At 40.4% G+C, this 23,211-nt stretch overlaps 1 protein-coding gene across 9 annotated transcripts in view; it reads left to right on the top strand.

Moving 5' to 3' along the window:
- PCF11 (PCF11 cleavage and polyadenylation factor subunit) overlaps positions 1–23,211 on the top strand; it is a 103,153-nt gene that overhangs the window by 58,386 nt on the left and 21,556 nt on the right. For 7 of the 9 annotated variants that reach the window (XM_081536836.1, XM_081536833.1, XM_081536834.1 and 4 more), the window contains exon 1: positions 20,098–20,576. The exons of the other annotated variants lie outside the window; for them this stretch is intronic. In XM_081536836.1, coding sequence (XP_081392962.1) covers positions 20,385–20,576 — 192 coding nt within the window. In that variant the 5' untranslated portion in view covers positions 20,098–20,384. Of the gene's footprint in view, positions 1–20,097; positions 20,577–23,211 lie in introns of those variants that run through there. 9 annotated transcript variants of the gene reach the window in all.

The following is a 23,211-nucleotide window of genomic DNA, read 5'->3' on the forward strand; positions in this document are numbered from 1 at the left end:
AACATCTACACCTTCATTGATAAATGGGGATGTGATGATCTCACAGGGCTGTAATGAGGATCAAGCCAGCAACTGTGGGTAAAAGCTTTTTGTAAATGAACTAGTAAGCTTCATGCAAGAACAAATTTAAAACTGCTCAAGTTCATGGGACTTCCTTGGAGGTCCAGTAGTGAAGACTCCACCCTTCCAATATAGTGGGTGCAGGGTCTGTTCCTGCTGGGGAACTAAGATCCCACATGCTGTGCGGTGTGGCCAAAAAAAAAATTTTTTTTTAAGTGCTCAAGTTCAGAGTTTGTCCTTTTTAAAGTAACAATAATCCCCAGAAAATTCTCCTCCTTGTCCTCTGGGTACAAAGATAACTATACTATGTTATGCTATGATAGATAACTGTCTTAGGTCTCTTCTCCTTATTTCTAGAGCCTTCACAAGCTGAAGCAGCTTTCAAATTTTGAGGCCCCTTATCTTGAATCAGTCTTCTTCCTCAGATATAGCTACTATTAGGGATACCTAAATTTCATCTGGGATGAACATTTATAAGAAAGCCTTTCCTTGCTCCCTGCAGATTCAACACTAAGAAGTAGCCGAAAGCTGAGGTCTCGTGTGCTTGAAACTTGGGCTAAACAGGGGTTCTAGCACCTGGAAGACCCCTCCCCTCAGCCTTTGAAAACTGGGCCTCTGAGTATCCTGAGAAACAGTGTAACACTCATTTTTGTTTTTCTCTTGTTCTTTGGGTCTCAGCTTGATTTGCCCTAGCAGGCTCAAGAATCCAGCCACTCAGTTAATGAGAGGGAATTGTTAGGATTTAAAGGCTTTTGGGAAAGGAAGAAGGGGGCATGAGGAGACGACAGATGAAAGAAGTGCCTTCTAATTGGTTACCTTTAGAGGTGTTTCCATGGACCTCACCTAGGGCTATAGTTAGGATCAAATGGAAAGATGGGATCATTAACTCAGCCCTGGAATGCAGTCCAGCAGCACTGATGAGATGATTGCTACCCTCTCCATTCCTCTGGGCTGGCTGCTCACAGAGGGTTTGTGTCCTTAGAAGTGGTGAGCATTTTGTGAATTTCTCCAGTGTTACTACCGCTTCTGTTTTCATGACAGTTGTAACTACCTTTCCCTCTTTATAGGGGAAAAACAAAAACAAAAATGGACCTTTTTCTTTTAAGGTGCCTCTAATCTCAGATTAGTTTTTTGGACGTTAAAGATTTCCTTCCCAGGCCATATGTGCCCTGACAAACACAGGAACAGCTACGAGGTTCAGGTTTTCAAACCTGCTCCATTCAGAGGATTTCTACCACATTTGCCATGCTCAGTCTCCCATATACTTCGTCACCTTTGCCCTCACTATCACCCCCCACCCAGAATGCTTGTGGGGGTTAATCTCTTGTTAATCTTAAATCATTCTAGGGACTTGGCAGTCCAGTGGTCAAGACTTTGCACTGTCATTTCGTTTGGACCTGGGTTTGGTCCCTGGAAGGGGGAATTAAGATCCTTGCTTGCCTTGTGGCCAAAAGAGAAAAAAAATCATCCAAGGATACCCAGTTCTCAAAAGCCATCTCAATTTAATTCAACCTTATTCAAACTACTATCTATTGGGTAGAAAGCAATGTGTTAGATTATGGGAACACAAAGGTTAAGGTGGTTCCTGACCTCAGGGAGCTCATGTTCTTGGAGGGAAGGAAGGTAGGAAAACTCCTTGAATACAATGTGATCAGAGACATTACTTTTAGCCCCATAGGAAATACATATGTCTGAAAGGGTTTGAGGCTACTCATTTATGTCCATGAAACTATATTGAAGTATTCAAATGCACATTTATGTATATTTGCTGGGAATTCATTATACTAAGAGTCAGTTTAGTTGATTTTTTTTTTTTTTGTATGTCACAATCTGATTTAAGCCCCTTGAGTTTAAGAACTATATATTTTTTGTATCCCACCCATGGCACATATGGAGAAGGAAATGGCAAACTACTCCAGTGTTCTTGCCTGAGAAATCCCACAGACAGAGGAGGGATACGGTTGGGCTATAGTCCATGGGGCTGCAAAACAGTTGGACATGACTTAGCGACTAAACAACAAACAACGTGGCACATAACACTCAGTGATACTTACTTGGCTTAATAGCTGATTGCTTGATTTGGAGAAGAATGGAGTTGGAGAAAGAGCTTGGACTGGGGAATCCGGCAGTGCTAGGTTCTAATTTTAGCAGTGGCATTTGTTAGTGGTAGACTTTGGCAAGACATTTAGCCTCTCTGAGTCTCAGTTCTTCTTCTTAAAATGGAGACAAGAACATCTTCCTCTCAAGTTGTTATGATTTTATTTGATAAGTGCAGTGTTTGGTTTTAAAGTAGAATTCTATTTCTTCTTCTTCTTTTTTCTGGTAGGACTATTGGAAAGGGGATAATCCTTTGCACCTTTTCACAGACAATGTGACAGAATCTTTTAAAATGAAAAAATACGGACACAGGCTTTAAATCTTGCAAAGCATAAAAATTAAACCGCATCTAGCAACTCATATAATTACAAGATTGTAAGCTTCACAAGGGCAAGGATCATGTCTATTTTGTTCAGTACTGTGACTTGTTTATCTCACACTGTTTGCATGCATGCTAAGTCACTTCTGTTGTGTCCAACTCTTTGCGACCCTATGGACTTTAACCCACCAGCCTCCGCTGCCCATGGGATTCTCCAGGCAAGAATACTGGAGTGTATTGTCATGTCCTCCTCCAGGGGATCTTCCTGACCCAAGGATCAAACCCACGTCTCCTACGGCTCCTGCACTGGCAGGCTGGTTCTTTAACACTAGCACCACTTGGAAAGTCCTTCTCACACTAAGTATTCAATAAAAATCAAAGGAAGGAATGAATAAATTGATAATAACACATTTATATAAAAAGAAATAAAACAATTCACAAGAATCAGCTTGAATTCATTTACTTATTGACTGTGCCATGTGGCATGTGGGATCTTAGTTTCCCAATCAGGGATCAAACACATGCCCCCTGCAGTAGAATGGTGGAGTCTTACCCACTAGACCACCAGGGAAGTTTCCCAAAAAATCAGTTTACAATATTTGGATATTTTAAATTTGGATTGTCTCAAAAACCTGGATCAAATCTTTATACTTCTGACCTCAATACGACTGCCTGTGACACAAACCCATGGGTCTAATGGAGTTTGATTCAGGACAATTGGCAGTAGGATTCCATAGTGAAGAAGTTGTTCCTGACAGCTCTGTAGCTGAAGGCAGAATAAGCACAGAAAGGGCAGTTTATCACACAGTAAAATCTAAAACATGCCTCAAAATATCAATTTTGAGAATAGGAAGAGTGACACTATCTAGCCAACTATTGTCTGAGAAAAGGTAAAGCTTTTGACCAGTTAAGGGGGACAGTACCATGTGTCTATGATATGTTCTAGTTTTCAAAACAGTTTTATACACTTCTTGTCATTTGATCTCTACAACAACTTTGTGGATTAAGTAGTTCAATAAATATTTGAGCATTTTCTAGGTCCAAAGTACTGTGCTTAGTACCATAGGGCATTACATTTGGATAAATTACTGTCTTTTCTTTCCAGTAATAATAATAATAACCATTTATTGGGCTTTTTCTACTTGCCAGGCACTATCCTAAGTTATTTTTTTGAAATGTATCATCTCATTTAATCTTTAAATAACCTATGAAATTGGTATTATTATTATTATTATTTTTTTAGTTCTACCAGTTTATTGCTACCAACCCATCTCCCTCCACCCTCATGCACGAGTGCTCAGTCATGTAACCCCATGGACTGCAGCCCACCAGGCTCCTCTTTCCATGGACTTTTCCAGGCAAGAATACTGGAGTAAGCAAATAATAATACCAATTTCATGGAGAAGGAAATGGCAACCCATTTCCTTCTCCATGAAATTGGTATTATTATTTGCTTATTTAGACATAAAGAAAACGATGCTGAGCAATATTAATAACTTGTCAAGTTCACATAATTAACAACTAAGATTAACAAGTAAATTAATAAGTAAGATATGGGATTCTAACCTGGGTTTACTTGACTCCAATGGCTCTGTTCTCTTAACAAGTTACAAAAAATTCCTAGTAAATAATTTGGCTGACAGCTCCTCACTCCTGAAAGTGTCTCAAGTCCAATGTGAAATAATATAGGATACATTAATTATTTATGTATTTTATTTTGGCTGCACTGGTTCTTTGTTGCAGTAGCAGGCTTCTCTAGATGGGGCAGGCAGGCTTAGTTGCTCTGCAGCATGTGAGATCTTAGTTCCCTGGCCAGCGATCGAACTCTTGTCCCCGGCATTGGAAAGTGGATTCTTAATCACTGGATCACCAGGGAAGTCCTAGGATATATTAATTTCAAATTGCTAAATGTTATAATAAATCAGTTCAGTTCAGTTCAGTTGCTCAGGTGGGTCCGACTCTTTGCGACCCCATGAATTGCAGCATGCCAGGCCTCTCTGTCCATCACCAACTCCCAGAGTCTACCCAAACCCATGTCCATCGAGTCAGTGATGCCATCCAACCATCTCATCCTCTGTCGTCCCCTTCTCCTCCTGCCCCCAATCCTACCCAGCATTAGGGTCTTTTCTAATGAGTCAACCCTTCACATGAGATGGCCAAAGTATTGGAGTTTCAGCTTCAACATCAGTCCTTCCAATGAACACCCAGGATTGATCTCCTTTAGGATGGATTGATTGGATCTCCTTGCAGTCCAAGGGACTCTCAAGAGTCTTCTCCAACACCACAGTTCAAAAGCATCAATTCTTCGGCGCTCAGCTTTCTTCACCGTCCAGCTCTCACATCCGTACATGACCACTGGAAAAACCATAGCCTTGACTAGACGGACTTTGGTTGGCAAAGTAATGTCTCTGCTTTTAAATATGCTAATTATACAGTGAAAGTGGCAAATAGATTCAAGGGATTAGATCTGATAGAGTGCCTGAAGAACTACAGACAGTGTTTCATGACATTGTATAGGAGGCCGTGATCAAGACCATCCCCAAGAAAAAGAAATGCAAAAAGGCAAAATGGTTGTCTGAGGAGGTCTTACAAATAGCTGAGAAAAAAAGAGAGGTGAAAAGCAAAGGAGAAAAGGAAAGATATACCCATTTGAATGCAGAGTTCCAAAGAATAGCATGGAGAGAAAAGAAAGCCTTCCTCAGTGATCAATGCAAAGAAATAGAGAAAAACAATAGAATGGAAAAGACTAGAGATCTCTTCAAGAAAATTAGAGATTCCAAGGGAACATTTCATGCAAAATGGGCACAAAAAAGGACAGAAATTGTATGGGCCTAACAGAAGCAGAAGATATTAAGAAGAGGTGGCAAGAATACACAGAACTGTACAAAAAAAAAATCTTCATGATCCAGATAACCATGATGGTGTGGTTACTCACCTAGAGCCAGACTTCCTGGAATGTGAAGTCAAGTGAGCCTTAGGAAGCATCACTACGAACAAAGCTAGTAGAGGTGATGAAATTCCAGTTGAGCTATTTCAAATCCCAAAAGATGATGCTGTGAAAGTACTGCACTCAATATGCCAGAAAATTTGGAAAACTCAGCAGTGGCCACAGGACTGGAAAAGGTCAGTTTTCATTCCAATCCCAAAGAAAGGCAATGCCAAACAATGTTCAAACTACCGCACAATTGGACTCATCTCACACAGTAGCAAAGTAGTGCTCAAAATTCTCCAAGCCAGGCTTCAACAGTACATGAACCATGAACTTCCAGATGTTCAGGCTGGATTTAGAAAAGGCAGAGGAACCCGAGATCAAATTGTCAACATCCACTGGATCATCGAAAAAGCAAGAGAGTTCCACAAAAATGCTTACTTCTCTTTTATTGACTATGCCAAAGGCTTTGACTGTGTGGATCACAGCAAAATGTGGAAAATTCTTCAAGAGATGGGAATACCACACAACCTTACTTGCCTCCCAAGAAACCTGTATGAAGGTCAAGAAGCAACAGTTAGAATCAGACATAGAACAATGGACTGGTTCCAAATTGGGAAAGGAGGATGTCAAGGCTGTATTTTGTCACCCTGCTTATTTAACTTATATGCGAGTACATTATGTGAAATGCCAGGCTGGATGAAGCACAAGCTGGAATCAAAACTGCTGAGAGAAATATCAGTAATCTCAGATATGCAGATGACACCATCCTTATGGAAGAAAGCAAAGAGGAACTAAAGAGCCTCTTGATGAAATTGAAAGAGGAGAGTGAAAAAGCTGGCTTAAAACTCAACATTCAAAAAACTAAGATCATGGCATCTGGTTCCATCACTTCATGGCAAATAGATGGGAAAACAATGGAAACAGTGAGAGACTATTTTTCTGGGCTCCAAAATCACTGCAGATGGTGACTGCAGCCATGAAATTAAAAGATACTTGCTCCTTGGAAGAAAAGATATGACCAACCTAAACAGCATATTAAAAAGCAGAGACATTACTTTGCCGACAAAGGTCTGTCTAGTCAAAGCTATGGTTTTTCAGGAGTCATATATGGATATGAGAGTTGAACTATAAAGAAAGCTGAGTATAGAAGAGTTGATGCTTTTGAACTGTGGTGTTGGAGAAGACTCTTGAGAGTCCCTTGGACTGCAAGGAGATCCAACGTGTCAATCCTCAAGGAAATCAGTCCTTAGTATTGATTGGAAGGACCGATGCTGAAGCTGAAACTCCAATATTTGGCAACCTGATGTGAAGAACTGACTCATTGAAAAGACCCCAATGCTGGGAAAGATTGAAGGCAGGAGAAGGGGACGACAGAGGATGAGATGGTTGGATGGCATCACTGACTCAATGGACATGAGTTTGAGCAAACTCTGGAAGTTGGTGATGGACAGGGAAGCCTAGCATGCTGCAGTCCATGGGGTCGCAGAGTCGGACAAACCTGAGCAGCTGAACTGCACTGAACTGATCCACAAATTCCCATCCATCGTTGGATGGTGAGCATTGGGTGTTGATGCCCCCAGGCATGATCCAGGCTCTCTCCTCCCGTTAGGAAGTCTAAGGCCAAGTCACAGGTGCCTGAAGTGGAAAGAGATCCTTTAGTGTAAAAAACATTGAAGGCCAAGGGAATATCTGTGGGGTACCAACAGCTCTGTTGCAGTATATTAATAATCTAGAGTTTTATTCAGGTCATTGTGCATAATAGCTAAACCTGTCAGTGCTCCTATGGATTGTAGCCTGCCAGGCTCCTCTATCAGTTGGATTCTCCAGGCAAAAAGACTGAAGTAGGGTGCCATTTCCTCCTCCAGGGAATCTTTCTGACCCAGGAATTGAACCTGCATCTCCCGCATTGGCTGCTGCTGCTGCTGCTAAATGGCTTCAGTCATGTCTGACTCTGTGCAACCCCATAGATGGCCACCCACCAGGAGCCCCCATCCCTGGGATTCTCCAGGCAAGAACACTGGAGTGGGTTGCCATTTCCTTCTCGAATGCATCAAAGTGAAAAGTGAAAGTGAAGCCACTCAGTTGTGTCCGACTCTTAGCGACCCCATGCACTGCAGCCCATCAGGCTGCTCCATCCATGGGATTTTCCAGGCAAGAGTACTGGAGTGGGTTGCCATTGCCTTCTTTGCCCACATTGGCAGGTGGATTCTTTACTACTAGTGCCCCCTGAGAAGCCACAAACACTATAAACAACCTAAATATACTTTAGAGGGGATTAGCTAAGGATATTTTCTGAATAACCTTATGACAAAGAGATATAATTTCTGTCACGCTTTTTCTGAGACATAAAACCAGGAGTCCTTAACCTGGTCTGGAGGGTCAGAGAAGGCCTCCTTAGTAAAGTGACAGTAGCCACTTCTGTGTTGTAGGGAGGAAATGCTCTGGGAAGCAATTCCACAAGGAAATAGCATTGCTAAAGCCCTGAGGAAAGAAAATGCTTGGATCTCTATTTAAATGGGGGCAGATTAGAGAGCCAGGGTCAACTGGCTTCCTGAAGCTCAGCGGGAGGCAAAGGCCAGAGCGGGTGGGACCTCATAGGATCAGGGACTTGATGCTGGGTCAATGGGAAGCCAGAGAAGGCTTTAAGTTTCTGCAGCAGATGTTTAGCAAGATGGCGCCACCAGTGGGAACCTACACTATGCTGCTTGGCTTCTAAGTTCTTTGGCAAAATGAAGAATGTGAGGCTGTCACGAGTATATTCCAAGGTCTCTGACAGGCTGATTATTGTATTTAAACAAGAAAATGATATATTCATTTCAGATTATCAGAGATACTTTCCATTTTTATTACCTAAAAAGGACTTTGTTAATGTAAATTTTTAACCAAGAGCTTTGCACATAGAAAAGACTTCATCAGTACTGGAGTTTTTAAAAACTAATATTCAATATATTAAGATGACAACTGGAAAAACTTCATTTTCAAAAATTGTCTTTGAACTTATAATAATTTCAATTATTTTATTTATATATCAAGAAAATGTCAAAAATTGCCTAATGAATATGCAATCAACTTCACTTGAGTAAACAAATCTTCATCAAACAATTATACTTAGTTAATTGCATTTCTTTAAACCTTTAAACTGCATTTGTAAATTTAATACATTCAGTTTTATGTTAAACACTTTAAATGCTTGACCTTATAAGCAAAACCTTTCCAAGCTCTCAGTTCTCTTAAATATTGCAACAATATTTATGAATAGTAAGATTATTTTATAAGTCAAAAATCAATCACACATTTTTGTTTGAAAATCGTATGGTTATGTCTCAGATTCTGTAAAATGCTAAATTCTCTAAAATTGCAAATAGTAGTTTTTAAAAATGAATTACCTAAATTGATATAATACTCAATTTATTTAAATAAAACCACTCATTTTAAAACAATGAGAATTATTTAAGCATATCATAAAAGGTGTAGAATGGATTATCTGAGGCATTGTGTTATAATTCTGGTTCAGAGGCAGATGTTCTTAGAGAAGGTTGAAGTTGATAAGGCCTTGGATTTGTAGCAGGAAGAATAAAGATATACCAAGGATGGTGAAAATAAGACCATGTAATGTCTTTGATTGTAATGTCTTACAATCAAAGGAGTAAACAGAAGCATATGAAAACCCTGGCTCCTCCAAGATCACAGGGCAGTTGATTTTTCTGTATTAATCTGTAAATGTCAAAACAATTTTAAAAATGAACAGTTACTTGTGTTTGTAATAGAACTTTCTCTGAAATGTTCTAGATGGTGATGGTATATAGGAGGTCAGGAGTCCAAAACAGAGGGCATTCACAGACTTTTTGCAAAAGGTTAAACATTTTTCAACAGAAAGAAAATGAAATCCTCTGAGAAAATGATACACTTTAGAGCTAGAGTGTTATTATATTGTAATGAGATCAAGGTGTTTCTCAAGTCTCTATCAGCTATACCAAAATGTTTCACATATTGAATCAAGATGATTGGGAAACAATGGCTATAAATTTACTGAGCTATATTTAAATATTCACGTTTTCTTTTATGTCTGTATTTCCATTTTGTTCTTTCTTTTTAGAGATTCATTTCTTTGTTTAAAATATTTATCTTTCATTCATTCTGTTCATCAAATAATTTTAATATATTTACAGTAGTTATATTAAAGTTCTTCCGTCTTAATTCAACATCTGGGTCATCTATAGATCTGCTTCTATTTTTATTGACTTTTTCCCTCTTGATTTTAGATCACATTGCCCTGTTTCATCTCAAGTCTTTTAATTTTTAATTGACGTCATCCAGACAATGTTTTAAAAGACCATAGTTACTGGAGTACATATTACCTCCTCTCCCCTAGAAGACATGCCCTTTCTTCTGTTAGGCATGAAGACCAAGGACTTGATCACTTTGGTCCAAACAATAGTTGAGGTGATCCAGGGTAGTTTGCGTCTTTAATTAGTTTTGTTTCATTTCTGGTTTCAAACGTCTTGAGGGAAAGATGGGTTGTATGCAAATTAGAAGACTCTTTTCAAGTAGTATGTTTTGACCTCTGTACCACAAGATCTTGTCTTTGTCATCTAGTCCAGCCTTAGGTTTCATGCCTTGCCACACACTCAGCAAAAATCCTGCTGCTGGGTCTTCTTGTCTTTCTTTCACGATCCAGTGTGTGGTGGCAAAGGCAACTTGAGCTGCTATACTCAGCAAAGCTGAAAGCTGAGGAGGGCAACCTGGGGCCAGAGGAAGGTGGTGGCTTGTATTGGCTGCAAAGTCATACTACTGCACCATCTTGCTCCCTTCTCTCTCAAATAAATACCAAATATGTACAGATAGTATCGCCGGTGAGCATCACTGACTCAGTGGACATTAATTTGAGCAAACTCTGGGAGATAGTGGAAGACAGAGGATTCTGGTGTGCTACAGTCCATGAGGTTGCAAAGAGTCGGACATGATTTAGTAACTGAAAAACAAGAAGTATACAGATTATTCCAATACGGGTTTGATTTACTTCATTGTATCTATGTTTACCAACCCAAGGAAACCGGGGCTACCAGTTCAGCAGAATGAGATTGTTTATAGACCAGAGATTTTGTGTCGTATCTTGGACTGCATCTACCCAGAGTCATTATTCTTAAGCCATTAAGGAGCACATTGAACTCTTTGAAAATGATATGCTAGATTGAACCATTGCTCACCATGCTTCATGAACTTCCTGTATTACAATTCTACATCCGCATACTTATCATATTAATTTTTAGTGTCTCCTACTAGAGGAGGCAGAGGATATCTCCTCTTACCCCAACCTATGATGTACTTGGCCTTGTAACTTGGTTTGGTGAATGAGATGTGGGCCAAAATGACAAGTGTGCCAGTTGCAGGCCAAGATCTCAAGAGGCATCTTATGCTTCAGTTTACTCTCCTGGACTCTGGTGACCCTCCGTGAGAAGAACATGTCCCAGGTAGCCACTGGTCCAAGGAGAATGAGGAAATATGTGGCATAGGCTTGAATCCAACCAGCAGCCTGGAATCAAGCCTGATTCCTGTCAAGCCTGGCAGAGTCGCATCCAACCTACAGATCAGTGAGAGAGGAAATAAATATTTGCAGCTAAAAGCCTCTAAAAGTTTAATGCTGACTGATATGGAGCAAAAACTTTTTCAAGCCAATGATTAGTATTAAACAATTTTTTTAAAAGTTTATGATGATTTGGCTCTATGAAATTTTCTGATTTGTCTTAGGTTTCTTCGTTTGAGTGATCAGGTAGCTCATTTATTTGCTGTGTGATTGAATTGACATTATTTTCAGAATTTTGCTTGTCTATGTCCATGATTGTTATGATCATTCTAATAACAGATGCAAAGTAACTGATTCTAATAACAGATGTAAAGTAACTGCAGTTATCTGAATGTTTAGATTTCATGTATTTAATTCTGAAGCAGCTTAATAAGACTGTGTGCATTTGAATAAAATATTTTTAATTGTTTTATGTTTTTCCTATTGTTAAAAAAAAAGACAGTTTTTAGGGGCTTCCATGGTGGTCCGGCAGTTAAGACTCCATGCTTGTACTGTAGAGGGTGTGGGTTCAGTCCTTGGTGGAGGAATTAATATCCCACACGATGTAGCCCTCCCATCAAAAAAAATTGTAGAAGAAAAAAAAACTTTTAGAATAATGGTTTTATCTCAGAATAAAAAGACGCTATATATAACTCATTAAGCATCTTCCAGGACTTGCGGAAAATATATATACATATCATCATTTTCTTTAAAAAGAAATTTAATTTTTTTCATTAGTTAATACTTTCATAAGGTGGAAAGTTCCAGAGGCAAAAAAGAGAATGAAGTGAAAAGATTTCTTCTTACTCTGTTTCCCACGCTGCCCTGTCCAAGGGCAATTAATATTACTCATTTCTCTGGTATATTCTTCCAGTGATATTATTTGCACATAAAAACATGTACATCATTATGTGTGTATGTTGTGTTTCCCTGATTTTTAAAAACGAATGTAGTATTAACATATTATTACAGGATTCTGTATCTTGTGTTTTTTTTTTCACTTTACAATGTATGTTAGAGAATATTCTGTAGCAACACATAAAGAGATTTCTCATTCTTTTAAAAAAGTCACATAATATTCCAATCTACCGGTCTCAAACTGAGGGGAGTCTCGAGGTCAGAATTATTTTCATAATATTAAGATGTTATTTTCCTTTTTCAGTCTCTTTCACTAGAGTACAGTGGAGTTTTCCAGTGTCCATATGTTCTGTGTATTGCAACAGAATGAATGCAGAAGCAAACCTAAAAATCCAGCTGTCTTGTATTAAGCCAGACATTAAAGAGATTTGCTAAAAATATAAACCATGCTACCTTTCTTACTGACTTTTTGAGTGTGTTTGGAAAATATAATTAAAAAAAAAATCATGTTTTTAGCAAACTCACAGACTTAGAGAATGAACATATGGTTACCATGGGGGAAAGAGTGGGAGGAAGGGATAGTTTTAGGGAGTTTGGGACTGACATGTACACACTGCTATATTTATAATGGTTAACCAGCAAGGACCTACTGTATAGCACAGGGTACTCTGCTCAATATAATATGACAACCTAAATGGGAAAAGAATTTGAAAAGAAGTGGATATATGTATATGTATAATTGAATCACTTTGTTGCAAACCTGAGACTATCACAACATTGTTTATCAACTATACTCTGATATAAAATAAAAAGAAAAATATTATTAATCTATAATGGAAAATAATCTGAGAAAGAATATATATTCATACATATATAGCTGAATCACTTTGCTGTACACCTGAAACTAATGCATCATTGTAAATCAAATATACTTCAATAATAATAAATTTTTAAAAAAAGAAAAAAAATGTGTTTAGGGAATTTCCTGGTGATCTAGTGGTTGAAACTCCATGCTTCCACTGTGGGGGGACCCAGGTTCCATCCCTGTTTGGGAAACTGAAATCCCACAATCTGTGCTTGCAGTGTGGCCAAAAAGAATTTAAATTTTTAAAAAATATATTTTGAGATTAACATGTAAAGGATTTATTATTGTTGTATTAAATGAATAAATATTTTTATGTCTAAGTTCTAATTTCTAAAATGATAAATGTTACTATATGTAATCCATATAAACTAAAGATATTTGGGTCCTCAAAAAATTTCAAGAATGTAATATGGTCTTGAGATTAAAAAGTTTGAGAACTGCTCTTCTATTGCACAGATGTATGGGCTTTCCTTGTGGCTCAGCTGGTTAAGAATCCGCCTGCAATGTGGGAGACCCAGATTTGATCCCTGGGTTGGGAGGATCCCCTGGAGAAGGGAAAAGCTACCCACACCGGTATTCTGGCCTGGAGAATTCCATGGACTATATAGTCCATGGCATTGCAAAGAGTTGGACACGACTGAGCAACTTTCACTTTCACTTCACCATATTTTAGTCTGTCCCATGACAATGGACATTTCAATCATTTTCAATATGTTGCTACTTCAAGCCATGCTGGAATGAATAACCTACTGCTGCATATGTGCTCAGTTGCTTCAGTCATGTCCGACTCTTTGCAGCCACCAGGCTCCTCTGTCAACGGGATTCTCCAGGCAAGAATACTAGAGGGGGTTGCCATGCCCTCTTTTCAGGTGATCTTCCCCACACAGGCATCGAATCTGAGTCTCTGGCGTCTCTTGCATTGCAAGCGGATTCTTTACCCACTGAACCACCTGGGAAGCTCAAATAGTCTTCTACACACTTTATTTCCCAAATGTAAGTAAATTGGTCTTGTGTGGAATTAGAAGTGAGATTTCTGGGTCAATGTACCAGGATAAAGTCCACAATAATATCTATCATCTCATTCCATCCTTGTAGTACCTTATAACGTAAGACTTGTCAATAATTCCCTTTTACATATGAGAAACCAGAAGTTCAAAGACGTTAGATAACTTTTTTAAGAGTCATTGGGTTAAGAAACTGCTACAGGGAAAGGAGTGGAACTATTTTCTCAGCCTCCATGCTTTGAACAACTATTCTGAGTTATGGTTTCTCTATGCAGTACCTATACACACTCCTTCAGTTTAGTTCACTTACGTGATAACAGGCTCTGTTCTTGCCTTAACCTGAGTTATTTCCTGGCACAGAACAGTCCTGGAATTAGATGAACTGGCTTCTCAGAGCAGAAATCACCACCAGAAAATGATTTAAGTGCTAAGAAGAACAGGGCTTTTTATTTTGACTCACAAGACTTTCCGCCACCAGGTAATCTGGGAAATGAATTTTAGAATGTGATGCAGTTAAAACTAAAGCACATAATTCCTTTTTTAAAATCTATATTTATTTATTTTTGGCTGTGCTGGGTCTTCATTGATGTGCGAAGGCTTTCTCTAGTTACGGGCAGAGCAGGGGCTATTCTCCAGTTGCGATGTGCGAGCTTCTCATTGCAGTAGCTTCCCTTGTTGGGAAGCAAGGGCTCTAGGTGTGTGGTATACTGAAATTGAAGCTCTAGGGCTCTAAATTGCAGGTTCAGTACTTGTGGCCCATGGGCTTAGTTGCTCCTTGGCATGTGGGGTCTCCCGAGATCAGGATTGAATCCGTGTCTCCTGAATGGGCAGGCAGATTCTTAACCACTGGACAAGCAAGAAAGTCCTAATTCACATAATTCTCAGAGTAAACTTTATAACCAAAACTATACATCAAAATTACATTATGTATATCTGCTTTTCACCCCATGAAACTTACACTGTAGTTACCTTTGTTTAAGCAGCATCACTTTTTTTTTCTTAAATACACACAAAAGGCAACCCTAAGAGTTTTGAAAGAAATAAATAATTTTGATTATTTATGAATACATTTGAAAATACAAATAAATACATTTGAAAGAAATGTAATAATTTTTTTAACCAGACCTGGCACTCCCAGAATTATCTTTTGATACAAAAAATCTGGCCACCCCCCAATAAAAATCTTTCAGTGGACTCCCATTTCTTATACTTCAAAGCTCATAAAAGGCTATTTGCAATTGCTCTTACCTCATAAATTCTCCTACACACATATTTTTGATCTGTTTTAAAATAGTTGCAGATCTCAGAGATTTATTTCCTTGTTTGAACAGATTACTTCAAATAGGTTGGACATACAGTGAAACCAGCAAAACCTCACTTAACATAGGCCATAAAACTTTATATGTGTAATATTGTGTTCTTTTTCTCCGGGAAGGTCTTCCAAATTGTGTATGCTTTGGGACCCACAAAACCTAGATCTACCTGTCTTTTTGCTAGGAACGCCCTTATTTCCTTAATCTCATGCCTTTGAAAATTGTCAAATGTTAACAAATCAGGGAGGGCTTACCTGACCACTCCAGTCTGATTTACATGCTTCTTTCACAGTCACAGGTTATGTTGCTATCTTGTTACATTGTATGGTATGACTCTTGTCATGCTGTAATCGTTGGTTTAATTGCTTATCTCACTCAGCAGACTATGACTCTCTTTCTCTCTGTTTCCTCTCTCTATATATATAAAATATAGACTACATATATACAATGTGGCTTCCCAGGTGGCGCTAGTGGTAAAGAATCTGCCTGCCAATGCAGGAGACATAAGAGATGAGGGTTTGATCCCTGGGTGGGGAAGATCCCTCTGGGGGGGCAGGAATGGCACTCCACTGCAGTACTCTTGCCTGGAGAATCCCAAGGACAGAGGAGCCTGGTGGGCTACAGTCCATATGGTTCCAACCAGTGGGCGGCAACTGAACATTTGAGCACATATACAATGTAACTATCTCCATGACAGCAGGGGCCATGTTAAGTAGATTAACGAAAAAAATCAACAACCTTTTAGTAAGAAAATCTAGCTACCTATAATCTGTTATGAAATAACATTTTGGAGGTTTTCTGTTAGTATATATTTGCTGCATATTCTTTTGTTTTTTTCAAGCACAATTGGAAAGAAATGCTGAATGGTTAAAATAAACATATGGGAGTAAAACTTAAATTGAGAAATTATATCATATTTTTCTGAAAACAAGTGAAAAGATTGCTAAAAGTAGGGCTGTTGGCAAAATTTATAAGGCCCCAAACTATGAACTGATTTTTGGAACATGATGATCACATGATTTGAATTGTCAGCCTCTTCCCCCTGATTATCCCTCAACTCCATAACATCGGAGAAGGCAATGGCACCCCACTCCAGTACTCTTGCCTGGAAAATCCCATGGATGGAGGAGCCTGGTAGGCTACAGTCCATGGGGTCGCTAAGAGTCGGACATGACTGAGCGACTTCACTTTCACTTTTCCCTTTCATGCACTGGAGAAGGAAATGGCAACCCACTCCAGTATTCTTGCCTGGAGAATCCCAGGGATGGTGGAGCCTGGTGGGCTGCTGTCTATGGGGTCGCACAGAGTCGGACATGACTGAAGCGACTTAGCAGCAGCCATAACATCAAGTCCAGCCTCTAGCCTAGGTTCTCAGCTGACCTTGTATTTGCCTACTTCAGCTAGTGGAATACAACAGTGAACAAGCAAGGCGAAACTGAAATCAGAAAGTTTGGGTCTGTCAACAAGTATTCTTTGAATATTTACTATACGCCAGTTTTAGAACTTCGTTTAGAAATGATACTAGAATTGCTTTATTCTTGAGAGCTATATTTCTAAGCCATAAACTTTAAAAACAAATACTTTGAATTACATAGTTTTAGGTCTGCTCATGAAAGGATGTCCATTATACTTTGAGTTTGAAAAGTAATGGACCCATTTTTGTAAAGATCAAATATAATATGCTGTACATATCATGTTTATGCATATGTTCATCTAAAAAGGCATGGAAAATACATTATATACTGAACAGTAATTATCTTGTGGCCAAGGGCAGAAAGTGGAACTTTCTTTCATTTTTTAATATTTATTTATTTGGCCACACCGGGTCTTAGTTGCACCACTCAGGATCTTCCATCTTAGTTGCATCATTCAAGATCTTTAGTTACAGCGTTCAGGCTCTTAGCTGTGGCATGTGGGAATCTAGTTTTTCTGACCAGGGATCGAACCCCAGCCTCCTGCCTTGGGAGTGTGGAGTCTTAGCCATTAGACTACCAAGAAGTCCCTCATTTTTTATTTATATATTTGTACTTGAATTCTTAATAAGCATGCATTACTTTTGTGATTGTAAAATGTCTAAATAACAAAGAATGTTTAAGTGGATACAAATTTTCTTCATGTTTTGAGCAGTCATGTGATAAGTTGCTTCAGTCGCGTCTGACTCTTTGGGACCCTATGGACTACAGCCTGCCCAGGCTCCTCTGTCCATGGGATTCTCCAGGCAAGAATATTGGAGTGAGTTGCCATGCCCTTCTCCAGGGGATCTTCTGATACAAGGATCAAACCCTCATCTCCTGTATCTCCTGCATTGCAGGCAGATTCTTTACTGCTGAGCCACAAGGGAAGCCCTTGAGCAATGATATATATATATATATATATAAAATATGTAAATATTTTACATATATACATACACATGGGGCTTTCCTGGTGGCTCAGACAGTAAAGAAATCTGCCTGCAATGTAGGAGACCTGGGTTCGATCCCTGGGTCGGGAAGATTCTTTGGAGAAGGGAATGGCTACCTACTCCAGTATTCTTGCCTGTAGAATGCTATGGACAGAGGAGCCTGGTAGACTACAGTCCATGCAGTTGCAAAGAGTTGGACATGACTGAGCAACTAACACACACACACATACATATACTCATATATATATATATATATATACATACATATATATACACTATAAATATTATTCCTGCATATTATTTATACAAACTGGATTCACATGTTAAAGATAATATTTTACCTGCTGAAAGTGCTAGTTAATTATCTGTTTATAAAGGGGTTGCTTTTTAATTCTTATTCCCTTATTTCCTTTTGACTTTCTATGTTTAGTCTACACATTTTAGTCTGATGACATCATTTACATCAAAAAGGTACCTGATTTCCTGACAGAGGTTTTTAGGGGGAAGAGTTAAGTCCTCTTGTCAACACCGTGAACCAAGGGAGGAGTATAACTATTTTCCTCAAAAAAAAAAAAGAAAGAAAGGAAAGAAAAGAAACAATAACCAGTTGGTTTGATTTTTTATAATAGCTCTGGGGTACCCACTGTTTCCTGGTCAGGTGTAGTACTTTTTCCATTTTATTCCATGAGGTTATAATTGGGCTCTAAGTATCATGAGGGCCAGGCCCAGAGCCTATCATGGTCACCAATGCACCTAGCATAGAGATGGGCTTAATGTAGGTGCAGAGCGCGTTAAAAGAACTGGAGTTGAACCTGTCACGGGAGAAGTTTCATGCATTCATTTGTATATTTAAAAATACTGATGATCTAGTTTGTGGAGTATATATAAAGTAAAAGCGTATTCTTGTAAAGCGGGTAATTCAAATACGATTGTATAACGCTCTTGAGTTTTCCCCTTCTTTTGTGGGTACATAGATTTGCTGATTTATATGCTAAGCATATACTGTTTACTCTGTAGCTTCGGAGGGACACAATAGAAGCCAAATCAGAGCTATGAAAACTTATTTTTTAAAAGTTCACTTGGTTGTTAAGATGATATAAAAAATAAGGGAAGACAAGGTATTTTCTGTAACTAAAAGTTTAGTAACTAAGTTCAGCTTTAAAATTACAAGGAGAACTATTAGAAGGGCTGTTTTACCGCGGACATGTCCCTTGAGAAAAGAGGAACTTTGACAGTTTCTCAATGTTAACTCTATTATAACTAAGTATCATCACTAACAATGGTATTAAGTTGAGATTCATAAATACTTATTCAACAATATTTAGTAGCTTCAAATAACAAAAGATAAGTTCTCCTCCTTAGGTTTTCATTCATTTGCGGTATCACGTTAGGAAGAAATGAAACACACATGTCAAAACAATCTTTAAATATGTGCTATTATGTATTAATAAACCTCAAATCAAGCTGCTGAAAAACCCCAAAAGGAAACAAAAGAAAACGAAAATGTTACTTTACATAGACAAATAAAGGAATTACTTTAAGAGTGGTTTCTTCCGGGGAACAACAAGGGACCTCTGCAGAGCCTAGAGGCCTGAGGACAATGCACGTTTTATGTAATACCTTTTTTTTTCCAGCCTACATTTAGATTACTATCTCGACTCAACAAAAACAAAACAAACAAAAACCACCATCTAGTTTATTGTGTTCTGTGGCAGCTCCTCTGCACTTGAATGCTGTGTTTTGCGTCATTTCCAGCCTCCAAATAGGATTTTAGAAGCCTGGGAAAAGATCCTTGCAAGTATTTATGTAGTATTAGGTGACCCAAACTGCGAACCCTAGGGGTGTTTCGAAGGAGCTATCGGCTCGGGGCTGGGTGAGGCTGTGGTGAGAAACCTTTCCTAGAACTCAGGACGGGCTTCCCAAATATCTCCTCCACATGCCTCATAGAAAAGCCTTCCTCTTTTCCTCTCTCTCTCACACACATCTTCTAAATAAAGGGCTTCAACTCTAGAGAGCAAGCCGAGGTGTTTTTTGTCTGTGGCAGTGGAAAGCAGAGCGCCGGGGCCGACTCTAGGGGCTATTCCCGAGCTTCCGGGTGAAGCCGGCACTTCCCTCCAGCCCTCGGCTCCGGGAGGGGACGGTCGGCCGCGACAGCGGGGCCCGCCCAGGCTCTAGGGAGCACCTGAGTCGCAGGACGCGAAGGAGGTAGGCAGGGCGGGCCGAACGCCTCCTCCCGGTTTAGCCTTTGCTTTTCGCGCTGCCAGAAGGGCTGATGATTGACAGAGCGCCTCAGCTGCCGGGGCGATGCGGAGGGAGGGTCGAAGAGCCGGCCGCTGAGCGCTCGCCTTAAACCGGTTGGGTTGGGCCTCGGGAACAGCCTCCCCCGGGCCCACTGGCCTCCCTGAATGGGTTGTTATGGCAACAAATGACCGAACAGTCCTTTACGAATCGGCCAATGAGAGGGGCCGTCTTTTCCACCCCACTTCTGAGAACTAGGTGTTGCAAAAGTCCGGGTAGGATCCCGAAAAGAAGGTGGTGCCAGGACGTTCAGCGGAAGGGCCGGGGGCGGGGCTTGTGACGTTGCAGGGCTAGCCAATCGCGTCTTGTGTTATCAACGGCCCCGCCCTCTTACCGCACATTTCCCCTCCCCTAGCTCATTTCGCACGACGCAGCGGTTGGGAACACAGACATTTTCGGACCTGGAGCTGCCACTGCCGCCGCCATTTTGTGTCTGTGGAGAAAGAAGATTCTGTGGCGGCTGGAAGTGGACGGAGATCACCCGTGAGACGGCGGCGTTTCATACCCGAGGTTCCCCCTGTGTCGTCCCCCAACCCCCCTCCGCGGTCAGCATGTGGTGAAGCCGGAGCCGCGAGAGACCCGGGGAGAGGAAGAGAGGAGTCGGAAGGGAGGCGGGGTATCCAGAGCGGCTTCAGCTTCAGCTGCGGCGGACCTCGGAGGGGGGCCGCGGCGCAATGTCAGAGCAGACGCCGGCCGAGGCCGGTACTGCGGGGGCCCGGGAGGACGCCTGTCGGGATTATCAGTCATCACTCGAAGACCTGACCTTCAATAGCAAACCGCACATCAATATGCTGACCATTCTAGCCGAGGAGAACCTGCCCTTCGCCAAGGAGATCGTCTCTCTCATCGAGGCCCAAACCGCCAAGGTTTTTATACACCCCGCAGCCTCCTATTCTTCTAATACTCCTTGATTTTAGTGTCAGCCTCATCCCAGGTCTCGCTTCCATCCGAAGGGGGACGGTGTTCCTCCTCTCCAACCCTCTCCCCCTCCAACTCAGGTTCTTGGTCTTTGGCCCAGGCTTCGAGCATGGGCCTCTTTCGTGGGGGGAGGGAGTGGGGAGGATCAAGGGTGGAGTCCTACTTCCGCTCCCCAGCTCCCTATTTAGGCCACCGCCTCGTGTATCCCGACACATACGCGCTCCTTTGGGGAGGGGGAGACTGGAAGGCAGTTCGTGGTGTGGGGAAGTAAGAGTTAAAGCCTTTTGAAGTCCCCCCCCTCCCGGTAAGGTGGGGAGTGATTTTTCCCCCGCCCCCTCTTCCCCGAGCCCTTTTGGGTAATTGTGCTCTGTGGGTTGGAAGGAGGTGAAGGGGGACCTGGGAGCGAGCTGTTTGGGGGGTGGGAATAGGGCCTTGGCCCCGAGTGGAGCAGCCGCCTGTTAGGAGCCCAACATGGCGCCTGGAAAGCACATGATGCGAAAGGGAAGAGAGGAGAATCCATTCTCTGCCAGCCAGGCAGCTGCTCACACCCGTCATCCCCATTTTGGGGTGGGGGCGGCTAGATAGAACTTGTGTACATTCTCCTGTCGGAAGGTCTCATTTGTCCCCAAATTCGGGAAAATTGGGGTCGAGGGTGGGGTTGGAGAGGGTGGGGAGGAGATCTTATCCAACCTGTAGGTGGAGAACTGGCCCACTGGGTAACAAGTACTTGTAGTTCTCTCTTGTTTTTTTTTGAAAAGTTCAGTCCCTCCTCTTCCTTTTCTCCTTTTTTTCCCCCCTCCCTTCCTTCCCTGAGAGTGAAGACGTTCTTTGCTTCACCCCTTGACAGCAGTGGTCCTCTGCCACCCTATATTTCCCTATAGTTCTCCTCTTCTGTGGATTCATGTGGGAGCGATGTGTCATTTAAGACAACTTAACTGTTAAACTTAGTTATCGTAATGAGTTTTAAAAGCTTCCCAGTACTACCTTTTAAGTTATTTTTGAAGCTTGTACTTACGGTTTAGTTTTTTTTCTAGTTAGTGATTGAAATGATCAGGATCAGCCTCCTTTTAGCAGAGTGAACCCCTTTTAAAAGGCCACTTTAACAACAACCACCAATATATTGTTTAGAGGCGGTTTCTGTCTAGTGTAAAACTGAGTGGTCTGACTTTAATAAATGGTTTTGAAATGTGTGACTGGTATTATAAAATTTGTGAATAAAACATATGAAATATGTATTTGTCTTTTTTATTTACCTTTGTAAGGTGTAGAATTTGTTTCCAAGACTTATTTTTATCTACGTGGTTGTGTGTTTTAAACAAAAGTCTTTAAGTGACTTGGGTTCATTCTTATAGGTTCTGTCCACTCTTTTGGGTAAATATGTTCACAAGATACACGGTTTCAGGCGGTCCTTTCATACTTTAAAGAGGACAAAAAGTAAGGGTTTTTTTTTTCTTAAGCCCCAACAAGTTTGTCATGCTCAGTCTGACAGCTAAAATACGAGTCCTTATTCACCTTTTCCTGTGAATGTCTGTGTGAAACAGCTATTGTTCTTTTTTGAAAGTATGAAATTTTAAAAGGAAGCATTCCTCATATTCAACATCCTTTTTATTGATGCCACAAACATGTTGGACATGAAAACTTAAGTTTTTGCCTTGTTGAAGGCTTAACATTAAATGCCTTTTCTAAAAAAACAAAAGTGCACCATTGGTTTTTAAAATCCTACCTCGTATTTTTGGGGTTACTAATATTCCACAGAGCCTACTATTTAGCAGCTCAGGTTGTCACTCAACCGTTTCCTTGCTGGTTTTTAAAAGGATCCAGAAGACCTTCGAGAAGTGAAAGTTAAATGCTGAATATAGTGACCACATTAAAATTTGTGTTTGTGTATGGCTACACAGAGTGGTGAAAATAGATGGACTATTTGCTGATGAAAGACAGCTGAATTTTTTTTTTGGCACACATTTCCTGGTTATTTTTGTAAAGCCAGATGGAGGGAAAGATATAAGAGTCACTTTGGGGAAATATCTTAATGGGGGATGGGGGCAAGGGTGAGGGGAGGGGTTTCTGTCATTTGGTAGCAAACTGGCTTGGTTTTGTGTTTCTGGAGGTGAATGTTTGTGTCCTTATCCTCTAGCATCTCAGCATTACTAAACTTAAGGATTCACACTTCCTTTGACTCCTCCCATGAGGCAGTAGTAGTGAAAAAATAATACATATAAGGATTCATTTACTTGTACAATAAAAAGTTAGCCTACTGAACAGATTCTGGTTTTAAAGAGCCTGTTTCTTCATAAGTACAACAATGACTAAAATGGTATAAAACATGACATGGTAAGATAAAGACACAGCAGTAAAGCAATTGACATGTTGGTGCTTAATAGTTTACCCACATGCAATGGCCTTGTGAAACCCTTTTATTACTGTAAAAAACTTTTTTCATACAAAGTTATTCAAAGGTTTCCTTAGTCAACTTTGGTTGTTATCAGAAGCAGGAGCACTTCCACACACTTGTACGGGCAATTGGTTTTGTGAAATAATGGTGGCATTGTGTACTGCAGAACTGTGAGCTTACCCTAGCTACAG

This window comes from Giraffa tippelskirchi, chromosome 10 (genome assembly GCF_054371585.1).
Source record: "Giraffa tippelskirchi isolate mGirTip1 chromosome 10, T2T-mGirTip1v1.2.pri, whole genome shotgun sequence".
NCBI lineage: Eukaryota > Metazoa > Chordata > Mammalia > Artiodactyla > Giraffidae > Giraffa > Giraffa tippelskirchi.